The sequence below is a fragment of the Notamacropus eugenii genome, chromosome 3 (genome assembly GCF_028372415.1).
Source record: "Notamacropus eugenii isolate mMacEug1 chromosome 3, mMacEug1.pri_v2, whole genome shotgun sequence".
In the NCBI taxonomy this organism is placed as follows: domain Eukaryota; kingdom Metazoa; phylum Chordata; class Mammalia; order Diprotodontia; family Macropodidae; genus Notamacropus; species Notamacropus eugenii.
Window position 1 is genome coordinate 278,642,338 of NC_092874.1, and position 23,955 is coordinate 278,666,292.

General features: G+C 43.8%; 1 protein-coding gene across 1 annotated transcript in view; it reads right to left on the minus strand.

The window, feature by feature from the left end:
* The window catches only part of LTA4H (leukotriene A4 hydrolase), a 36,649-nt gene extending 13,006 nt beyond the window's left edge, over nt 1-23,643 (minus strand). The window contains exons 1-11 of the mRNA XM_072655632.1: nt 23,405-23,643; nt 17,080-17,210; nt 14,315-14,435; nt 12,809-12,877; nt 11,315-11,419; nt 5,688-5,740; nt 4,092-4,164; nt 3,578-3,718; nt 2,814-2,837; nt 1,877-1,947; nt 864-975 (exon numbers count right to left, since the gene is read on the minus strand). Of these exons, the coding sequence (XP_072511733.1) occupies nt 864-975; nt 1,877-1,947; nt 2,814-2,837; nt 3,578-3,718; nt 4,092-4,164; nt 5,688-5,740; nt 11,315-11,419; nt 12,809-12,877; nt 14,315-14,435; nt 17,080-17,210; nt 23,405-23,563 (1,059 nt within the window). The 5' untranslated portion in view covers nt 23,564-23,643. The remainder of the gene's footprint in view (nt 1-863; nt 976-1,876; nt 1,948-2,813; nt 2,838-3,577; nt 3,719-4,091; nt 4,165-5,687; nt 5,741-11,314; nt 11,420-12,808; nt 12,878-14,314; nt 14,436-17,079; nt 17,211-23,404) is intronic.
* Between the last annotated feature and the right edge of the window lie 312 nt (nt 23,644-23,955).

Genomic DNA, 23,955 nt, shown 5'->3' on the forward strand with positions numbered 1-23,955 from the left:
ACATCACCTCTGCCTGCCTCAGTTTCCACATCTATAAAATGGGGATAATAATACCACTGAGCTCCCAGGGTCGTGTTGTGAGAACAAAGAGGGATAATGTTTGTAACGACCTCTGCAAACTTTAAAGCACGACATACATTATTATTACATTATGCTATTGTTGCTTTTATTGTGTTACACATTAATACATAACATAATATGATTTATACTGTCACCAATCTTACAAAGCACCACATAAATGATCATTCACGCGGCACTGTCCGGGAAGCATTAACTGAGTGCTGAGTGAACAAAGGAGCTCAGTTTTTCAAAGATTGGGGCACATTTTCATGGCATCTGGCGGACAAATCACATTTTTTATTTTTAGAGGGGAGGGGGTAAGTGAGCATCAAAATGACCAACTTTATTTATTTTGCAGTAAAATTGAATACGTTAATTACAGCTGACATTTACACGGATCTTTAAGTGTTTGCCAGATGTTCTACAAACATTATCCCAAATGGTCCACCCCTCAACCCTGTGAAGCGGGTGCTATTATTAGCCCTACTTTACAGATGAGGAAACTGAGGCGGAGAAGGGTGAAGTGAATCACCTCAGGTGACGCAGCTCAGAAGGGTCAGAGCCAGGAGGTCAAGCATAAGACACCAATGAGAAGTCCTACTGTGAGGGCTTTCTCTTTTTGATCTAACACTGTCGGTCTCAGTCTTGCACACTGAGTGACACTGATCTACAACCAAAGGGACATGTTTTATTTCTCTCTTATGACAGACCTTTCTGTTCCTACATTAAAAAAAGAAGCTTTAAGAATTAGCTGCTAAGCCTCCACAAAGTTTGGTCAGGTCTCTGAAAGACAATGCTCTTACCGAGTTCTGTAATTCTCCCCATCCTCCCAAAGCATGGAAATGCCTGAACTTTTCGCCAAATAACCGACCACAAATATGGCGTTCCAGGTACACAGTATGGCCTTCATTTAACCTAGGAAAGGAAAAGATCATCTTTCAACAGCAGGGGTAAGAAAATGTTACATTCAAACAAATTCCTTTATATCTGTTGAGTGATCATCAACAAGCTTTTATTAAGTGCCTACTGTGTGCCAGGCTCTCTGCTAAGCACTGAGACAAAGGAAAAGAAAGGCAAAAGACAGTCCCTGACTTCAAGGAGATTACAATCTAAAAGGGAAGACAACACACACAGTGCAACTATAGATAAGACATAGAGAGGACAGATCAGGACTAGTTTTAGAAGGAAGTGTATTAAGATCAGGGAGGACTGGGAAGGTGGACTTGAAAGAAGCCAATGGATGCAGAGGGGGAGGGAAGGAAGGCACACCAGGCATGGTGACTGCCAGTGCAATGCCTGGAGCCTGGAGATGTGCGAGGATATCTCGGAGGCCAGGCTGGCTGGGTTACAGTACATGGTGGAGTGTGAGGTGTGACAATACTGGCAGGAGGGGGCCAGGCTATGGAGGGGTTTAATATTGGATTCTGGTGGTAACTGGGGGCCACTGGTTAAATGTGTAGAGATGGGGATGGTCTGAGCTGCACTGTGGGAAGATGATTTGACAGTCGAGTGGAGGATGGACTGGAACAGGGAAATGGCCAATAAATCAAAGCAACTCTGATGCCCAGAGCAGGCATCAGCGGCCGGCACAGGGCTCCCAGCGAGCAGGGCTAGGAGCTCTGGTGAAAATTTCACCCCAGCAGCGGAGTGGCCCACAACTTGGACCCTGAATCAGCTCACACCTGGAGTCAAGTACCTGCTCTGTGCCTAGCACTGCGTCCAACAAAAAGAGTTCATGATCTAAACGGGCAGACAAGACATCCACAACAACACGTGCACATTGCAAGGATGATAAAGACTAGTGAGTAAATCCTACCAAAAGTGATCCCAAGTTTTGTTCGTCACTAGGTTTCCTGTCCAGCTGTGAGAGATCTCGTGGGCAATTACCTGAGGAAAAGGGAGGGGGAGAAACTGTCAAGTCTTGCAAGAGGACTCATCTTCTCTCCCTCCAACTGCATGTAATCTAGGTTTTCTGGAACTCAGCCTCTAGCTATTATAGTCAAAACCTCATTAAATCTATTCTAGTAAATCTAGTCAATAAAATAAAAAGCCCTAGAAAGTCTCTTGACCAAAAAGTGAGAAAGAGAATAGTGCACACATCTATGAATGACCGAAGACATTCAGAGGAGTAAAGAATTTTTAAAAAAAATATAGCAACACTGTCTCTTAGTCAAAATGTGCTTATGGTAGAGAGATAAGGGGAAAAAAGATCCCATAAGCACATCAAGATATCGACCCTGCCCATGGCTCCACTGGGAGGCTGTCCAGCACTAAGGGCCCTGGGCCTGGGACTCCAGTCTCATTCAATCACTAGAAACTTTCCTATTTTTTCTTCCTTTTATTTTGACAGCAAGAAAACATTATTTCAGAGATGAATGGGACTTAGGACACCACCTAGTTCAATCCTGGTGGAAACACAGAACCAGACAAGTCAAGGGACTCGCCCGAAGTCACACAGTTTGCAAGCAGCAGAAACGAAACCTAAAGCAGGCAGACCTCTCTCCATTTAGGGCTCTCTGTACTGTAACATGCTAACTCTTCCTATTTCTGACTAGTAAAACCAAAACACTGAACTATATAAATCACAAAGAAAGAAAAGCTAAAGCAGATAGCTAGTCACGGTCTGAACTAAATACTGCTAATAATCTTTGTTTAATGTGCCTCTATTATAATAACATGATAAAGGAGCACAAAGTTGGGCTGACTGAACAGTTCCGTACACTGAGAAAATGGTAAAAGAAACCTTGACTTACGTTGGAGAGTGACTTGTCACCTGCCTGAAACACAAAAAGAGAAAGTTACCTTTAGGCTAGAAATTAAATTCCCAAAGGGATCTAAAGATAAGTTGTATTTATATCTCATGCTGTGGAATCAAGGACCACTGGAATGTGTGACTGGGGACCTGACATGATAAAGGAGATACCTGAAGAGAGAAAAAAGTGGGCACAGGGCAGACCCCCGAACTCCTGAGCCCACCTCCCTCGTGGATGGGAGTCTCTAGCATTGATCCCTGCTCTAAAGCCCCTCCTTTCAGGTCTTTTCTTGTATTGGCTATTTTCCCTCTCGTCTTTCCTTCCTCCCCAACAGATAGTATTGAAAATGAACAAATGTACAGGTTCAACAAAGCCAGTTCTACAACCTAATCTCCAGGTCTACTTCTGCGTGCATCTGACACATTACCGGCATGATTGTGGGCTGCTGATGTGCCACACCTGATTGGTGCAGGGCCACTGTCCAGAGGATGCCCAAACGACACAAGAGAATACTGTTTTATTTACTCTTCAAGAAAATAAAAAATCTTTTGAACTTAATGTTTTCTCTCCTAAGGATAGAGGGTGTCTTTTTAAAAAATCTAATGAATAGCTATAATATAATGTACAATATAATACAATGTAATAAATAGCTACAATAATCTACAATGAAAAATGTTAACAAAAATTAAGTAAGTGAAAATATTCGTTTCTATGCTACAAAGACTCTGAGAATCAGCCTCAAATTGTACAGTCTTAGCACTTACCAATAAAGTGGGTGTCACAAACGTAAGGCAAGGATTTTCCATGCCACCATAAGGGAAGGAAGGTGGTAAGACCAGTAGGTCATACTGTCCCCAAACATAAGGTCCTCCCAGGTCTTCTGCAATTTTCAACATCCGTTCAGTCTGGAGAAAGGAATTCAGATTGCTTTTAGTAAAGGCTCCTGCTTAATATTACACGTAACAACTACCTAATATTCACCTCCCCCAACTTCTCTGCAGAGGTGAGGGACTATGGGTGTGGGACACTATAAAATGCCAGGTTTTTTCAACATGTTGGTTCATTTTGCTGAATTTTTCCCCCTCCTTTTTATTCCTTGCTAAAGGATGTCTCTGGAAGGGGCAATGAGGAGGGATACATTAGGAAATATAGATACATAAAAACAAAAGATGATAACATTTTGTTTAAGGAAATAAGATATGTTTACATAATACTATTGACCATGAAAATAACTTAAAATTAACCACAACAATTAAAAGCAAGAAATCAGTCACCAACCTCAGAAAATTCCAAAGCAGACTTTTCCACCTGTTCCTTCTCAGACCACACCAATGTTCTTGGGCCAATCTTTCTGTATAATATAAATTTTTACAATTCAAACATATCTTTTGATCAAGTCCCCTATTCTGCAATCGGGAAGAAGGATTGAACGGGAAAGAAATGAAGAAATGGGTCCTCCACACAAAGCTAATGTTCTTCACAATTATTGGTTCACTGTTCTAAAGGGAGGCCTGACCTGGCACAGAAGAGGAAGGAGACATAGGTGCTCTCCCTAGGATTCTGTGGATCCCGAGGAAGGATCCCAGAGGAGTGGAGGCACATTCTTTTCCCTCCCAATCCAGGTAGGCAGCTAGCTAGGAGTAAACTGCTTCTTCTTTTTCCTTTGGAGGCAATGGGGATTAAGTGACTTGCCCAGGGACACAAGGTTAGCAAGTGTCTGAGGCTGGATTTGAACCCTGGCCCTCCTGATTTCAGGGCCAGTGCTGTGTCCACTGCACCACCCACCTGCCTCTAAAAGTAAGTCTCCTAACCTGGGGTCTGTGAACTTGAAAAAAAAATTCAATAGCTATATTTCACTACAATTGGTTTCCTTTGTAATCCTATATATTTTATTTGATGCACTTAAAAACCTGATTCTGAGAACAGATCCATCCACAGGATTCACCAGAATCTGCCAAAAGGATCCAGTATAGGAGAAGTTAAGGACCCCTGTTCTATCTAGAAAAACAGAATTTTAGTTGAGCCACTAATAGACAGGAACAGAATTCAGGAAAGTGAATTCTCCACACCTCCTGGAAGCCACACCAATGAGACATGAAGGGGTAAACAGGGTCAACCACTTGGCAAACTTTAAAGAGCTGTTATTACTGACAACTAAGTGTCTCCTTGAGTGGCAAATAAATGATTAAGTATCCTCTTCAGGTAAGCTCTCATTAAAACGATCATGCTAAGAATAAAACCAAAAAAAAAATTGCTTTTTATTTTGCTCTACTAAGTCTGCTCCCCACCCCGCCACTGCAGATCTCTACTCTGGTATCACTGAGCATAAGGGGATGGGTTTGTTACTGGCAGAGATCAGGAATGCCCCCATCCTACTCTCTGACAGAAGGGGCAGGCCCACTGGGACACTGCACACACTGCACACTTGCACTTTTTCAATGGTATATCAGTTTTGTTGAGTTTTTCCTCCTCTCCCTCTTTACCTTTCTTTAAAAAAATTTGTTCCAGAGATGGCTCTCTGGGAGGTGAGAGACAGAGGGATACTGGGGGGAATTCTGGTGATGCAAAAAATAAAAGACACAAATAAGAATTTATTCTTAAAAATGAGATTGGAAAAATTGTGAAAGAGAGGGCTAGTTAGCACAAGCAAAGAAGCAGGGCGACAGTCAGACTGCAATACTCGGTCAATCTAAGTCTGCATTTCATATTCAAGATGATTTTTAGGATCTTCTCCAAAGGGCAGTGTGTATTTCAAGGAATAAGTGAACAAGCCACTAATAATTAATACCCACCAAAAGTTCAGGGGACTAATTCACCTTGCCGCCCCAAGTCTGACCTTCCCATTCATGTCAAGCCAAGTACAAAAACACTCACCTGCTTTCTAAGGCCCCAACGACAAGAGCGATCAGATAACATGGTATTGGAACCTGGGGAGGCAAAAAGCCAAACATTCGCATTACAGTCCAAAATCCAGCAGTGTGAGAGCCTATGGACATAGGTTCTTCCTAGGAGAACACAGAGCAAGGCCTTATACCTGCCTGGCACAACAAGTTCACCCTCTGAGGGACCACACTGCTCCAACTCTTGACAAAGCCCATTTCGAGATGGTTCCTCTCTTTAGTTACCTGAGGAAGGAAGGCTTCTGACTTTGGCTCATGAACTCATCTCGGCATCACTGTGCAATCTATGTCACTGGGGATAATGGTGACAACATACTGTAAATACCTCTCAAAGACAAAAGACTATTTCAGATTTTTTATTTGTCTGATTAGAATGTCACCTCCAAAAGTAGCAGGTACTTGGTCTCAGTTGTTTTATTACTAATTATCACAGGAAAAAAAATGTTTCCAGAATGCCAAAAGCAGCCAACCCACTTCCTACTTCCTGCTCCAGCACTCCTGGTTTTACAAAATGTCGTTTTATGTTAGCTAGAGGTACATCAGGGGAAAAACCCCACATATAAATCCATTCTTTACTTAGAGGGTTTTTATAAGACAGGACTTCTGGTGTGATACATTTAGAAACACACTTGACATGGAAACTGTTTGTGCCTAGTACATGTGACTCCACAATATGAATTACAGAACTTCAGGGCTGGGAAACACCAAAGAGGTCATCAAGTCCAAGCCCTAACTGAAGAAAGGATGAGGGGCTCATCCAGAGTCCATGGGAAGACCTCCCATGGAGGGGAATTCTTGTTCTCCCAAAGGAGCCCAGTCCACTTGGGACAGCTCTCATTATTAGCAACTTTCTGCCTTCAGCCCAGTTAAAACCTGAAGCTTCCAACCCCTCTATGTAGCTCTCCCCAGGAGAACTGTCTAACTCCTTCACCACCTCTGATCCTTTCAAGACCTGAAGAAAGCTATCCTGCCCCCTTAAGTCTCCCCTCCTCTGGATCAATGCCGTTTCTTCCTTCAACTACGCCTTATGTGCGATAGTCTCCAATGCTATGACCAATCCAGCTTCCACTCCTCTGGAAGTGCCCTAGTTTGACAATGCCCCTCCTAACACACTGCGCTCAGAGATAAATCCAGATCAGGGATTTACTGCAGCTATGGCAGGGACCAGGCCTTTGGTTCAACATAACCCTCCCAACAACAGAAGCAATCTGAAAACAATGGCTACCCGAAAGGGTAAAGAAGTTGCCATCATTAGAAGGGTGATTAGAGAGGTGATTGTTAAGTCGTTTTCAGTCATATTGGACTCTCCATGACCCCATTTGGGGTTTTCTTGGCTAAAATACTGGGTTTGCCATTTCCTTCTCCAGATTATTTTACAGATGAAGAGACTAAGGCAGACAAGGCTAATTTAGGTGACTTGCCCAGAGTCACACAGCCAATAAACGTCTTGAGGCCAGATCTGAACTCAGGAAGGAGAGTATTGTGAATGAAGTTAGAGTTGGAAAGGTAGGGGGAAGCAGGGTGGGGCGAAAAGGGGACAGAAGCCCAGTGGGCAGGCCTGTGGTTAGGAAGTGGTCAGAGCTTGGTCTGGTGACATGGTTCTGAGTATGAGAAGGGGAGAGCTCTTCCAGTCACACAGGAATGTTCCTCAAAGACCCAGGGGCCCCAAGGGTGCAGGGACAAGGTATACCATGATGCATCACAGTCAGCACAAGGCCCCAAATGCTTTGTTTGTTCAAAACAAGCTACCCTAAGGAAAAGTTGAGTGACCATTTTTCAGAAATGTACGGTATAGAGAAATGCATGCTTGAAGGATTGCCTGGCTTAGAAGTTTCTGAGGCACTTTCCAATGTGGAAATTCTGGGCTCTCTTTCCTGGTCAAAGCAGAAGTAGCAGGACAAAAGATTTAAGGAAATTCATGGCCCCAGAACCACAGCTTAAAAGGAAAGGGTATTCTAAATACAAACATTAATTTTGGATCTGTTCATAAACAGGCTTATACTTTTCTGTCTACTGGCACTCCCAAAGCTTTCTTGGTATATAATAAATAGAATGCTATGTAAGAATATTAACTGGTCTCCATTCAATGATAAAAGTTCTTAAGGATGGCCCCAACACGCTGTTTGGCCTCCTGTATTTGCTCTGTAGGATGAGATGGATAAAAGTCTCACAGCATAAGCAGGAAAGAATGAGCTGCAATCTGCACGTGAGAACAGAGTCCGCACATTGATGAGATCACAGACCCAATGGAGTACAGGTCACAGCAAATACAAAGACTTCAAAGAAAGGAGGAGTTAGCAAATGATCCGGTGAGAATAATGTACAGACCAAGGACAATCGGGAAACCAAAGGGAAAGGGCCTAGGCTGGACCTGGGCTTGCTCTGGTGCAGAGGACTCCCAGATAGGGACACTCCCTCTACCCATGCAGGTTGTCACCTATTCTAAGATTAAGAAAAGTACTAATTAATAATGCTTTAAGGTTTGCAAGGTACTTTATGTATATTATAGCTCAATTCTAATTAGTGCAAATAATGAATATACTGAAGTGGGTACATGCTCCTAATTTTCACTGTGTGAGATTACAGTCATAAAATAAGGTAACTGGGTTCTAATGGAAATATGGAGTGAGAATTCAAATTTCACCCCTTGAGGAAATTCAGCATCCACGCTAACTGGGAACTGGCTGAATCTTATCTGAAACTCTTAACAACCCTAGGATGTGGGTACTATTATTATCCTTATTATTTATTAGGATAAATAATCATATTTATTATCATTATTTGTCCTCAAGAAACTGAGGCAGATGGCTGTTAAATGACTTGCCCAGGATCACACAATCACTAAGTGTGTGACCCAGGATTTGAGCTGAGGTCTTCCTGACTCCCAGTTCAGCACTCTCTCCACTGCACCACCCAGATGCCGCATTACTTGACAGTTTTAGACAGCCATCCAGCAAACCGAGAGGGGCGACCTGCGCAAGATCACAGTATCGGCAGCAAGACTTGAACAAAAGTTTCCCTGGAATGGACAGAGGAGCTGGTTCACTCTCTACTATGCCATGCTGCCTCTGAGTAAGCCAAGATAACACGAACAGCCACAAATCTCTGGCCAAATACATTGGACAGGGCTGGTGCAGCTACCCTGGTAAGGTTAGAGTACAGAGCTGTGCTTGCTTTGAACAAATGCTCCAAAGCATCTGGGAGTTTGTGCTGACTGTGATGCGTCACTGTGCGCCTTGTCCCTGGACCTTTGAGGAACGTTCCTTTGTGACTGGGAGAGCTCTCTCCCCTTCTCATACATAGACTAAGTTCTGACCATTCCCAAACCACAGACCTGCCCACTAGGCTTCCTCCCCCTGCTTGCCCCTTCCTTTCCAACTCCAACTTTATCCATGCACTGTCTTCCCCTTTCAGAATGGAAGCTTCTTGAGGACAGGTAATGTCTTTCTGGCTTGTGCTTGTATTCCCAGTATTTAGTATAGAGCCTGGTATACACGGTGTTTAATAAATGCTTTTCATTAAATGCTCTAAATCACTATTGATTAGAAATACAAATCAAACTACATCACACCTATCAGATTGGCTAACATGACAAAACAGGAAGATGATAAACGTTGCATGAGGTGTGGGGGAGCTGGTGGAGCTGTGAGCCCATCTAACCATTCTGGAGAGCAATTTGGAACTATGCCCAAAGGGCTACAAAAATGTGCATACCCTTTGACCCAGCGATATTGCTTCTAGGACTGTATCCCCAAGAGATCTTAAAAATTCCATGGGGAAAGACCCATGTGTAAAAAAATATTTATAGCAGTTCTTTTTTGTGGTGGCAAAGAATTGGAAATTGAGGGGATGCCCATCATTTGGGGAATGGCTGAACAAGTTGTGGTACGTGAATGTAATGGAATACTATTGTGCTATAAGAAATGATGAACAGGAAGACTTCAGAGAGGCCTGGAAGAACTTATGTGAACTGATGCAGAGTGAAGTGAGCAGAACCAGGAGAACACTGTACACAGTAAGAGCCACAGTGTACAAGAACTGATTTTGATAGACTTAGCCCTTCACAGCAACGCAAGGACCTAAAACAATTCCAAAGGACTCGTGATGGGAAATGCCATCCACGTGCAGAGAAAGAACTATGGAGTCAGAATGCAGAGTGAAGCAGAGTATTTTCTTTTCTGTTCTGTTTTTTCTTTCTCTTGATTTCTCCCATTCGTTATAATTCTTCTATGCAACATAACTAATGTGAAAATGTGTTTAATAGGAACGCATGTGTAGAGCCCATATCACATTACACGAATGGGGAGGGAGGAGGAAAAAATTTAAAACTTATGGAAGTGAATATTGAAAACGAAAAATAAATTAATAAATTGGGAAAAAAATGCTTTTCATTCATCCATCCATTCATTCCTGCATCACCTCCCCCTTTAGAATGTGAGCTCAATATGAGCAGGGGATGCTTTGCTTTTATACTTAGATCCTCAGGGATTAACACACAGAGTAGACACAAGGAAAGTGCTTAATCAATCTGCAGTCATTCTTTTGTGCCATTTTACTAAACTGCCATTAAGGTGTATACTTTGCTTCAGCTTTATTTACAAGTTTATATTTGTCTTCAATGTGAAAACAAATTCACACACACACACACACACACACACACACACTCTCTCTCTCTCTCTCTCTTTCCTTCCCCCCTCCAAAAAGTCCTGGTATAGTTCGAAATTGTGAAAGCATAAAACCACACCCAGATTTTTAAGACACCCTGTTTCCACTAGAATATGGATGGATATTTCTATATAGAGAACCTCTATTCTCATTTCTCACTTAACATGGTTTTCCCTCCAAGCAGAGTTCACACCCCCTTACCATCTTACCTATCATTAAATACTGGAGTCAGAATTTTACAGCTGAAAATGAAATGTCTTCCCACCCCACTCTCTGAGATCACTTAGTCCAGTTCCTTCCTTTTTGGGATGAGGAAGCAGAGGCCCCTCAAAAAAGCAGGGGTCACAGGGTCATCCATTCAGAGCTACCCTCTGAGGTTAGCAGAGTTACAGTTGGCAAGTAAGAATAAGAGAGCATATGGACAGAAGGAAACATAGGAAGAGATCTGTAATTTTAATACATAATCACACACAATAACTTTCTAACACTTCCCTTCTCTTATATGAAAAAAGGTATTGTTACTGAAATATAAAATCTAAGTATTCCACTAAAGGTGAAATATATTTTATGTGAAAGAAATGAACCTGGTAATAAATTTAGTGTTATACAAATTAACATTCTAATACTTTATTGTAAAAGGACAAAGGGAAATTCCTACTACCTTTGGTAAAATCTCTTAAAAGAAAAAGCAATTTCACTGTTTCGACATTTTCTCACTTCCCAAATGAACAATGAATAGCTGACTTTATCAGATGTGGGCAGCATGATGCCCACAACCACCATCTATATCTTGGTAATCTAAGCTTTGGTCTCTGAAGATCAAAAATACAAATTTCAAAAGAAAATAGGAAAGAAAAACATCCTCATTTTAGATTCAAATCAAAGAAAAAGAAAGAGCAATTCCTTGCCAACACAGAGTCTGGATGAGGAGCTTACTTTCTGTACGAACTGATAGATTTTCCTACTGGAGTCTGCAGGATCAGGGGCTTCTCCATCCCGTACAGCACTCATAAGAGCCACCAGTTCATTGGGAACAGATACCTAATCAGAAAAAAAGGCGAGCTGCCCATTACAAACAAAGCTCAACCCACAATTATTTAGCATACATATATTCAACAGTCTCCCTCTTCTCCTTTCCTTTCTTCTTTAGCCACATACTCAGCACACGAAATGGGCAGCAGTCAGCAATCTGGACCAGTGCATACACGGGCACCTCGATGTGGTCCGTGCTTTGACAAAGACCATCCCCCTGCAAGGCCTCTGTACCCCAAATGCCCATCTGTTATTGCTTTATAAACAAAAGTGAAATAGACAATATGCCTTTAGCCCCCAAACTATTTCTTAGGGGCACATCTGAGGATAAGGCATGCATCACTAATGATTGTATTTTAAAAAGTATATACTGCTAATACAAAATTGAAATTCTAGACATTAGAACTTTCTAACAGTAAAAATTATAAATGGTAAAATAGCCTGCAGATAGCTGAGACGTCATCTCTGCCCACATTTATGAAAAAGATGGCAAGATGTTCTGAATGCCGTTTCCTCCAGAGGAAAAGTTATGGGCCATCTGGCCATCTGACATGCTCTAGCACCAAAATCCCTGGGGCTGAATTTTCGGCAAACCCCAGAATTAGTTCTTAGCCCTGAAGGTTCACTACATGCCCAAGCAAGTGAATTACTCCAATACATATTAGACTTTCAGGATCTCTGAGCTGGAGACCATGGGCCTCAACTAGGTTTGAAACCAAGAGAGCAGGGAATCCCTGATGGAGGCCCAGCACAAGCTTTAGTTCTGTGGTTCAAACAAGGCAAGCGAGGCCCAGGAAGGTGGTAAAAGGCCAGGAATGCTGGCCTCCTGACCTCCGGGACTGTGCACTCTCCACTACATTGCTTGTGTTAAGATCAGATACCCAAGAGGGCTCTCACAAGACGCATTTATTTGGCAAATAAAGCTGGTTTGATTCCTAATTTCGGGAGAGTGCTGGAAGAACTGGTCTAAGTCAGAAATGCTTGTCTTTTTTGTGATGCTGTTACCTGCGATCTAGAAAGTCTGTAACCTCCAGTACTAAAGACAACTGCACAGATTCTCTGACATCTCTATACCTCCACAGATGTAGCAACTGAACCTCCAGACACATTTAACCTTGAAAATGTAGTTGCTTTAAGTTTTAACCATTTTTAAAAGCTTTCCCCACTTGGAAGTTTTTAACAGGTTCAAGGGTATAAAAGTTGATTCAGAACAGTCTTTTCCTTTTGTATTCAGTGCTGGACACTGACCCCCAAGCGAAGGCCAAAGTCTGTTCACAGCCCTTCGCCCGAATGGAATGAGGCAAACCCTTCTTTAGCTATAAATCTTCACTCAATGATCTAGTCCCAACCACAACCAGAGGGACAGCTCATACATCCTCAGAAAGCAAGATCCCCTACCTCAGCACTGTAGGTCAGCTTCACGGAGGGAGTATCCTGGCAGGGGAGAATCGCTCTGCAGTGGATGGCCTGGGGCACAGGAAGGGAAAGAAGAGACTTAGTTACCAGGACCTTAGACCACAAGACCTCTGAGCTGAACTGTTTAAACTAAAGATGTGTTTCATAGCAACTTGGGATTTTGATGAATTACCAAGACACAGTGTGTCCATGAATGGAAATGGAACCTCTGTTTCCCATTTTAATACATGGGAAGACTTTCACAGTTCTGCTGAAGGAACAAGAGCCTTCCCTCTGTCGACCAGTTTCTGTTTTCCCTGCATGTATTTGGTCTATATGTGCTTGTCTGCATGTTGTCTACCCTATAGGATGTGGGCTCCTCAAGAACAGGGACTGTCTTTCACTTGGCACACAGTAAGTACTTAAAAGCTGAGCGATTGCTTGCCTGACCATAGCTTCAAAAGTTTTCAGTGCTGGGGTCAACCTTAGGGTGGCAAGTGAAGTAGTGCTGAGTCCCCTCTTCCCCAATCCTAACATCTTCATTAATATTGTGTCTTATTAAAAATGGACCCTTCCTTCTCACATTCATCTGGTTTAATGCTTCCTTCAAGGTCTAAAGGTTTGGTAGAACTTTGACTTTATCCTTGTATTAGTAATCAATGGAAACTGTTACTGGACTCCACAATCTCATGTTTGTAGATCAGCATTTTGTGGGAGAGGGTGGAGAGGAATTCTGACTCCCTAGCACCTCTCAGGAGAGCCATGAGACAGCCCCAGGTTCCACCAGGAAAGCCAAATATCAGTCTGCCCCTGTGCAGAGACCTAGAAGGGTCTTCAGAGAGGAAGCAAAAAGACCCTGTTTAAAAGGGGGCACCTTTGGGTGGTCATCTGCCTCCAAGGAGAAAAAACACAACTCTTCCTTAGCCCCTCAGTCTCCCTACCAAATCTCCTCACTCCAGTTTACCCGCCACTCAACTGTCCCAATGACTTCCCTAAAGCACGGGCTTGACTTTGCCACCCCTCCACTTAACACACTTCAAGGATCAAATATAAGGTACCCCATTTGGTCTTTAGAAACCTTTCCAGCCTGCCCCTCACCCTTCCCCCTCACATGCATGCTGAGCTCCTGTAACACTGGCCTTTTGGATGTTCCTCCCACAAGACACACAGTCTCCAGACTCCAGGCACTTTCTCTTCTGTGCCCCATGCCTGGCATGCTCTCCCTCCTCACCTCTGCCTTCTGGCTGCCACTCAAATCCCCCCTTCTTTCTATAGGAAGCTTCAATTCTAGGGCCTCCCCCTGCCTATAGTTTGTTGGTGCCCAGTCCCTTGCGTGCTGTCTCCTTCATCAGACTGAGCTCCTGGAGAGTAGGGTCTGCCTTTTACTTTTCTTCGTGTCATTGATACTTGGCAGAGTGACTGATGCACAGCAAGAGTGTAATAAACGCTGAGTGACTGATTGACATCCTGACAACTCTGTCTGACAAATGATCCTGAGATCCCTCTCACCTGGCATTGGCTGAAAAGATAGGGGTGTTTCTTCCCAGATGTCTGTTCTGGAGTGAGCCATTGCAGAGCTGAAGACTGGGGGGAAGTCTCATAGGAAATCTCCACAACCACTTCTTGCTTTCTGCAGGAAATAAAACACATGAAGACGAAGAGTGCAGGATGTGGTCACAGCTAAAAGGTGTTGGGAAAGAACTATGGGACTGATAGCACAAATACTGAGCTAATGGGATAGCTTCTGGAAACTTCCACTTCATTCAAAAAACAAGCCCCCCAAAGGACCCATCAAAACTGCTCTCAAGTCCTTTGGACATGAGCTTCAGCAAGGAGGCTTCCAGGTGATGTCTCCTTTAGCAGAGCCCCACATTCCGAATTCCTTTACATTTCAGTTCCATTTTCAAGTGCAAAAATCATAGAACAAAGCAAAGAGCAGGGATTCTTAGCCTGGGGGGGTGGGGGTGGGTCTATGGTTTCTGCTAAAATGGATGTACTGTGCATAGGAAATACTAAGCTGGAAGAATAATCATATTTGGTCATTCTCTTCTACCCCCCTCTCTGGTAAAGAATAAACCCTAATTTCCTTATGGCCCCAAGCAAACATGATGGGATCCTCTCTCCATATGGCTCTGTGCTATGAGCACAGTGAAAGGAAGCAGGAATCAAGCCTCCAGCATTTTCTCTGTCCAATGCTTTCTTAGCCAGTCATACCAAGTGTTATCTAGACAAGGGGCTCCAGACCTGAGTTCTAGGCCTAGCACTGTCACTGAAACCATGTGACTTCAGTCAGAAGCAAAGGCGTCAACACGGTGAGGTTCATGTCTCTAGAGCCAAGGGAAGAGCAGATATTCACACAGAGAGGATGTGGTCAACAGTGTTGAATGCAGCAGACTTGGCCATCAAAGGGAGGTTATTAGGGACATCTGAGAGTCAGAGAGGGAGGAGATTCGAGGGACATAAAAATGAGAAAGAGATTTATTTACAGCTGCTTTTTTCCTTTGGAGGCAAAGGAAACTAAGAGAAAACCCATCAACTGGGGAATGATTAAACAAATTATGGTATGTGATTGTGATGGAACACCATTGTACTACAAGAAATGACAAAGGGGGTGGTTTCAGAGAAACCTATGAAGACTTATATGAACTGATGCAGAGGGAGGTGAACAAAATTAGGAGAAAGACATCTACACAATAACAACATGGTAAGGACAGGAAACTCTGAAAGGCTTAAGAACTCTGATCCATGCCATAACCAATCATAAGTCCAGAGAATCCACGATGAAGCAGGCCATCCAGCTCCAAACAAAAAGGCGATGGACTCAGGACACAGACTGAGACATCCAGAATATTCCAAAAGTAAAAATGCAGTTTTAGGTGCTAATAGTTTTAATAACTTAAAACAACACTGTGACTTTTAGGACATCCTGTGTATACACACACACACACACACACACACACACACACACACACACACACATACACGCATGCATATAATATGTGTGTGTATATACACACATACGTGCATATAATATATGTGTGTGTAAACACATATTATATGCGTGCGTGTGTGTGTGTGTTTGGACACAGCCAATGTAGGAACTGGTTTTGTCTGATAAGGGTTTGGTTTTTCTTTTTTCTTTTAAGGGACAGGGGAAGTAGAGGAGCGAAAATTATTTTTTGTTCATTAAAAAAATTAATTTTGTGAAAATGAATAAAGACAGTAAGGGGTGATTCTCCTCACAGACTGGTTCTATTTATCTTGCTTAGGCTGGAAATGCAGGGGCTATTCATAGGCACGGTTGACCTCTTCTTTAGCAAACTGGTGGCACCTGTTCACTGGAATTCACCATATTAATACCAAACACAGTGCATAAAGCTGGTTGAATTAGCCCACTGTAGCCCAGCACTCCTAAGCTCAAGAGATCTGCCAGCCTCAACCAAGATTGCAGGCATGTAGCAATGTGTACCATCATGCCCAGTTCTGGCAATGACTGTTGAATCTAGGTCCTAGGGGAGGCAGGAAGAGATGGGACTGAGGGTAGACAGGGAAGATCAGACTGTGTGAGGGAGACAGATACTTTTTCTGTAACTAGAAGAGGGCAGAGAGTGGGTGTGGAAAAGTTTTGAGGAAAGGAGGAGAATTGAGGGAGCTCAGGGGGCCTCAGTCTTCTTAATGAAGTAAGAGGCTGTATGAGCTATAACTCAGGAAAATTAGTACAGCTGGTAGTTTGATTATAAATGTGTATTTTTATCAGTGAAACAGACAAACTGTGGGGGGATGGACCCAACAGCAGCCAAAAATGGCACTGAATTGAAACTGGAAATCTGGAGACCTGAGGTTCTAATCCTGTCTCTAGTAACCAGATGAACAACCGGACACTGTTTCCTCAACTGTAAAGTGAGGGTTGAACTAAATGATCCCTGAAATTCCTTCCAACTATTTTATTTTAAACAAACTCCCCTGTCTTTAACATTTGAGCACTCTTAAAATTCTTTCCACTATTTCTAAACTATGTTGAAAGCCATCTTTATCCATTTGTTGTGACTCAGCTATCTCAAAGGCTTACATTCAAGTGTTTATCTATACCACTTCCTTTAGCACATCATAAAAATCAGACACTTAGTACAGTAATTTCCATTTGACCCAGAAACCAACAGGGAGAAACCTGAGACAATAACAAAATTACCATGCCAAAAAAAGCTTTTATGTTTTCCTAAAATTACCTTAAGATTCTATTGTCTATGAACTATAATGGAAGGTGATAACCATACTTGCTCAGTGCCACTGGAAGAGTGATTTCCAGTGGGGATCCTCTGAAGCTCTGTCTTTCACCCAGAGAGAATTGAACTTCTTGTCCATTAATTACGACTTTTTCTATTTTAAGATCCTTTGTATCCAAAATCTGGAATAAAATCAATATTTTAAAACTGAGTTGAATAAGAAACATAAGCAACAAAAGAAATGTTAATTTATGTACCCAAAGAACTGAAGGTTGGATTTGTGGTATGAGAATTACAGCTAATTGATTATAAGTTAGATGCTGAGTAAATGAATGGGGGTCAATGAGTCCAAGTAGGACCCCAAATTCAAACATATTTAAATGTAAGTTTCCGGAAAAGGTTTGGTTATAGCTTGGCTATAGATAGACACAGCTACAGAGCTGACCTATGATTTCCCTGGAATAGGGAATTTCCTTTAACAATGCAGGTCAGCACCTTCTCTGATACTTAAGAGTTGTCTAGAGAACTTAGAGGTTAAGTGACTTGCCCACGGTAACATTCAGTAAGTGTTAAAAGAAGGACACATTTATGGGCTCAATATAGCATTAAGTTGTTAAAGCCTAAATAGCTTTTAAAATGCACTGAGATTTTTGGGACACCCTGCATAGGTAATCAGCAATTCTGAAGTATCCAGGCCAGTGTTGGAGTTAGGGCTAAGATCAGCCTGGAGGCCACAGGTTCCCCAACTCTGATCTAGATGATGCAGTTTAGAACTTCACTTCAATGCTTTTCCCCTAAGCTTGTGTTTAGGGACTAGCCCCACCTCTCTCCAACAATGTGTACAGTGAGAAGTGGTTCTCAAACTTTCTAGTTTCAGAAGCTCTTCAAACTCTTAAAATGAATAGACTCTCCCCTCTCTACCAAAAAAAAAAATAGCTTTTGTTTATCTAGGTGATAGTCCAAGATTCACTTACTACATTAGAAATTAAACCATCTTAATATCACGAAAATAATTTTGAGGTTGCAGCCACCCCAAACGATCCACACTCTGAGAGCTGCAGTCTTAGGGAGCTGCCTGGGGCAATGAAAACTTAAGTAACTTGCATGCTGTCGCAAGGTCCAGGACATGAAAGCAGGTTTTCCTGACATCGAGCTGCTTCCTGGCATCAAGCCTTAGCTTGTGGCTGCAAACCTGACTGGAAGTTTCCAAATAAACTGTCGCTGGCACACGTCTCACTTACCATTGTAGTAGGCAGCACACAGCCAATAACAAAAAAAAAAAAAAAACTGTCATAGGAAGTATAGGAATTAAAGGTGCCTACACAGGCTACAAACCAGAGAATCTCATGATCTATAATTAGCTCCATATAATAAAAAATGTAACTCCATTTACCTTATATTAAATTATTGTAAGACAGAAAGAGAAAGATCCAAGTGCAAATCTTGCCTCCAATAATTAGTAAATAAATGATTCTGGGCAAGTTTAAAAACAAAACAAACAAAAAACCACTTCTGTGCCTTAGTTTCTCCATTTGTAAGATGATGGGGTTGTACTTGATACAGCCTCTAAGTTTCTTTCCAGTTCTAAAAGTATGATCCTACAACCATACATTTAAGTTATGTTCTGAATAGTACTTATTATACACAACTAAAATTCTGGTCTTCCATACGATTCTGTGTAGGTTATTTCTCATTTACCCAACTGTTTTGCAAATTCCACAAGGATGGGAACCTCCATGGTCTTCTCTTCCTCATCTCAGCACCTCAGATCACACAGGAAATATTTAGTGAATGAATATGTATATGACTAGAAGAATATATGTACAATTCAACCATCTAGGAATCTACGGATTGAAGTAGTCTGTGAGTAGGAGACTCCATTCTTAGGACACTGAGAATGAGTGTGGGGCCACACAAAAGGCAGATGGTAGGATTCGATTTGGCCAACTGACTTTCAACACAATGATTCCTAAATAAAGTGCTGGTACCCCAGAAAGTAAGCCATCATTCCTCAGACCTTCCCTGGTACTTTGTACCTTTTTTGTTGTTGTTGTTCAGTCATTTCAGTCTTGTCTGACTCTTCATGGCCCCATTTGGGGGCCCCATTTGGGGTTTTCTTGGCAAAGAGACTGGAATGGTTTGCCATTTCCTTCTTCAGATCATTTCAGAGATGGGGAAACTGAGGCAAACAGGGTAATGTGACTTGCTTAGGGTCACCCAGCTAGTTAGTGTCTTAGGTCAAATTTGAACTTAGGAAGAGGAGTCTTCCAGACTTCAGGCCCCACACTCTCTATCCACTGCATCACCTAGCCACCCATGTCTGTTTTACCTTCTAATTATGTGTGCCTATGTTCCTCTATCATAATTCTAATCCAATGCCTTACCACAGCATGTCAGGGCATCTCAAGAGTGAGGCCAAGTACAGGCACTGGGAGGTCCTACTGGGCTGCACAAGCTTGGATTGAGGGGGGTCAGATGGCATATTCAGGGGACCAGTCCCAGTCCAAAGAATCTCAGGCCCAGGATGCATGTAGGGGGCAACGATTCTTTGAACAGAACAATTCTCAAAGACCACATACTGAAGTGTACAAAGGACTGGCATCTGCATCCCAGCCCTACAAAATAGCAGACTGTTGAAACACCAAAGCCATGTGGGTTATGTCCCTCCTACCCTGCTGAACAGTCCGGGGGCTGTGTGCCATCACTTTAACTCTTTCCCCTTGGATATATTTAGCACAATGCTCTCTGTATAAGGGAGGGATTTAATAAATATATTTTCCAATAAACTGGAAGAAGTCCTTAAAAAGGGGAAGTCCTAACAATTAAATGTTATCTTCAGAACATCTATGCAAAACTTTTAGACCCTAAATTTAGAAGTTTTAAATACTAATTTTAAGAAATCTAATGAGCTAGGATTAATCTTCATTAAGTATTTTCAGAGCCAAGATAAAAATGCCACGGCTGGAGAAGGTAGGTGGGTAGTGCCAGACTGAGGAGGGTCCTGAATGCCAAGTTTGAGCTTACTTGAAGGTGAGAAGGAGACAATTAAGATGAATCATTAAACACTATAATTTACAAAGATTTTTTAAACAATATGTTCTCAAATAAAGATTGGAATTGTTTTGGAGGCAGTCTCTGAACTATGCCCTTCTAAATTCTTTGCTTGAGACCCTGCTTCTCACTTTGGGTCTTCCACAGATCCCTTCATTCAACTCAACAATGTTTGATCAATGACTTGTATGCAGACAGCACGACTGTGTGCTGGGGGGAGATACAAAGTCTAGGTAACTTATCCTCTCTGACCCCAGGGAGCTTACAGTAGGATCAGGGCATAAGAAGTTACTGGCAGAACTGTCGTGCCCAATACTGCATAAATGAATTGGAGAATTAACACCCCCGCTACCCCCCACCCCTGCCACGCAAAAATCTGTAGATGTTTGCTCTCCACCTCAGAGTTTGGGAAGGCAAGAAGTTAACATTTTCATTGAACTCTGAGGACACATAGGATGCTGAGTAGAGAAGGCATGCTAGGCACAGAAGGCCCAAGGTATAGAGGAATCACAATACAAGGCACCCAAGGATTGTTAGAGAGATACTGAGGAACCAAGATGGTGGACCCTTCCACCCTGTGTGAAGGGCTCACAGAGATAAGGCTGGAGGAAGAGGTAGGATAGTACCAGATTGAGGAGAACCCTGAATGTCAAATTTGAAATTACTGGAAAGGTGATGAGACAATGAAGATTAATTATTAAACATAATTTATAAAGATTTTTTTTTACATCATATTTTCAAAAAAAAGATCTGAACTTTTCAGAAACAATCCCTGAAGTCTGCCCTGAGTAACAGGAATGAGAAGCAATTGAAACTTGTAAATTAAAAAAGACTGAACTTCACTGCCAACATCCTTGATTATCGGAAGCTAAGAATCAGTGCAAGTTTCAGGCTTTGGCTAGTGGTAGACCACCACTGTTAGAAACAGCCCAAAACATTATTTTTCACTTGATCTAAATCACAGGCACTGCTAACCACATTCCCACTGGCTAGGTTCTTTGTTCATATTTAATCAAGTAACAGGAGGACTGTCTTCTAAAATCAGATAACAAGAAAAGACAGTCATAAAAATACACAGCTGACTCGTTTATCCTTAACTTCATGCTATGCAAGCTCAAATGATGAAAGGGTTATAAATCAATGAGCAGTTTTTTCTTTCTCTCAATGAGTTTTGAAAAAGCTAATTGAAACAAATTTGCTTTTGCCCTGCCCATGCCATGCAGCTACCTTAGCAAAAGATATATTACTCTGAGGAGACCAAAGTACATAGATCAGAAACAAAGTGCACTTTGAGAGAATGACGTGTGACAGCAGATAGCTGGGGCTCCTTGGGGCCCAAGGATCGTTTCCCATAACTTAGATTAACAGGCCTGGAGCTGGCCAGAGCCCAGAGGCCATCTGGAATGGTCTCTTCAGTGGACCAAGTTCCTGGACTTGGGTTCAAACTTGGCCTCTCATACTTAGCACTCGGGTCACCGATTTCTTCATCTCTAAAACAAGGATACTGGATCAATAGTTCTAGCTGGAGACCCTAATAGAATGGCTTGTTCCACAGTAAACTGACGGAAAAGGAGGTTGACTTGGGGGACCATTCTCATCTGTTTTCTACTCTAATTTGTTTTAACCTCATATACCGATCTTGTCCTGGTCAAGAGCACAGGAATATTCTCTTTTTTACTATGATTTGAGGGGATCATGTTATAGTGTGCCAAAAAACCCTATCACGGCCAGGTGAGGGACAGGCCCTTTTATCTGCCTCTAGTTTCTAAGATTCTCTGTCTTTGAGATCCTTGGATGAAAAGTATCTTCTAATTATGAACAAGCAGAAACTCTGAGAACATTTAAAAACCTGCTCCTTTTTCAACAGGCAGCCAGATGGTCCAGTGGATAGTGTTGAGCCTGGAATCAGGAAGACCTGAGTTCAAACATGGCTTCAGACACTCGATAGCTGTGTGACCCTAGGCAAGTCACTTACCTCTGTTGGCCTTAATCCAACAGAGAAAGAAATGGCAAAAACCACTCTAGTATCTTTGGCAAGAAAACATTGTAAGTGTGGTCCATGGGTTCATACAGAGTCAGATGTGACCAAACAACAAATGCTTATTTTCTGGCAAGTGTATGATTCAAAGTCCTGCTAGTCTTAACTAGAAAGTGGCCTTTAATTATGAGCACACCTAGAGCCCACAAATTGGGTGTTGGAGGGATGGGGGTAGGAGAGGCACAAAGGAAAGGCAGAGGGAACAAGAGGAACCAGAGATTCCTATTATAAAAGTTGGCTGTGCCAGGGCAGGCACCAAGAGTCAAGAAAGACCGAGGAAGGGCAGTTAGTTGGTGGACACAGATGAAGGGGGGCTCGGGTGACCAGACATGCTAGAGACACCCAGAAAAACAGAAGGGGCTCACCCTGGAGGGAGGCAGGGAGCAAGAAGGGGCTGATGACAGAGTGGAGGGAACAACGGGGAGGGGGGTCTGGCTCTTGTTCTGGGTGTCTACCATGGCTGTGAAGGGACATGATGACAGGGAGGAACACAGGGGGCTCCCCAAGGTTAGATGCTAAAATTCATTTGACTGAAATGGAAGCTGAGAAGGTGGGGAAGGGCTCTGAGTCTGGAGATGGACTGGGGTGATCGTGATTTGGGGGGGCTGACCAGGAAGAGGAGCTGGAGAGGGCTGGGGAAAGGAACCCGGGGGTAACGTCTGGGACCATGAGGGAAGGGGCAGGCTGAGTTTCAGACAGGAGCTGGGAGGATGGGAGGTGCCTAGGTCTGGGATGAGTTTGAAAAGGGGGAAATGGGGCTGAGGAAGCTGAGGAGATGTGGGCACAGTGCCCGTGCCCGCATGTACGGGGCATCGGGGGGGGGGGGGGCTCAAGTCTGGGGCTGAGGGGCCCCCTGAGGCTCTTCTTACAGACAGGGAAAGGCAATGACTTGTAGAGGGTCACAGCATCACAGACCTAGGGCTGGGAGGGATCTCGGACACCGTCTTGTTCACAAGTGGGGAAACTGAGGCCCGGAGAAGACAGTGCCTTGTAAAGGCGGCCAAAATCTAGGGCTGCAAGGTTTTCACGCGGGGGAAGCTGAGGCCTTAAGTGGGGAAATGACATGTCGCAAGCCATTCGTTTTACAGATGGGGAAACTGAGGCCGAGAGAAGGGAAATGACGCATAAATTGGGGGGCCTTATGAAGGCAAAGATGGGGGGTCTTAGGAAGGGACCCCAGGGGCCATCCGGTCCTCCCCTCCCATTTTACCCCGGGCTGGTCCGTGCCGGCCCAAGGGCCCGGCGCCGGGGGTCTCGGGGGCCGCGGGGGCCGGGGTCCCACCGTACCAGGCTGCGCAGGCCGTCCTCTTGGGAGCGCACGGTGAGCCGGGCCGTGGCCCGCAGCGCCCGCCGGGCGAAGTCCACGCTGCACCGCAGGTGCAGGTGCGTGATGTGGCACGCGGAGGCCGGCGAGGCCAAGGAGCACCAGTCGGGAGCCTCCGCCATGGCCAGCCGCTGCGGGGATGCCAAGAGCCGCACTAACTCCGGCGGGCAGAGGGAGGGCGGGGACAGGAGGGAGCGGGGCGAGGAGGGGAGGGAGGGGCACGCCGGGAAAGGAAGTCCGGGAGGGCCGCGGAGAGAGCCGAGTGCGGGGAGGCAGACTACAAGTCCCGTGGAGCCTTGCGGCTGGGAGGGCCCGTGACTCTCCTGCGGCGGAGCGAGGAAGGGTTCTCGGGTTTTAGGAGGCGAAGGAGGTGTGGTAATGTCCTCCGGGGGCAGTAGCCGTAGGATCACCCCAGAGGAACATGTCCGCCTGGGGCGGCGGCCGAGGAAGGCCACCCTCAGTATGAGGCCGCAGGACGAAGGCGGCGGCGAACGCCAACATGAGTGACCCCCTC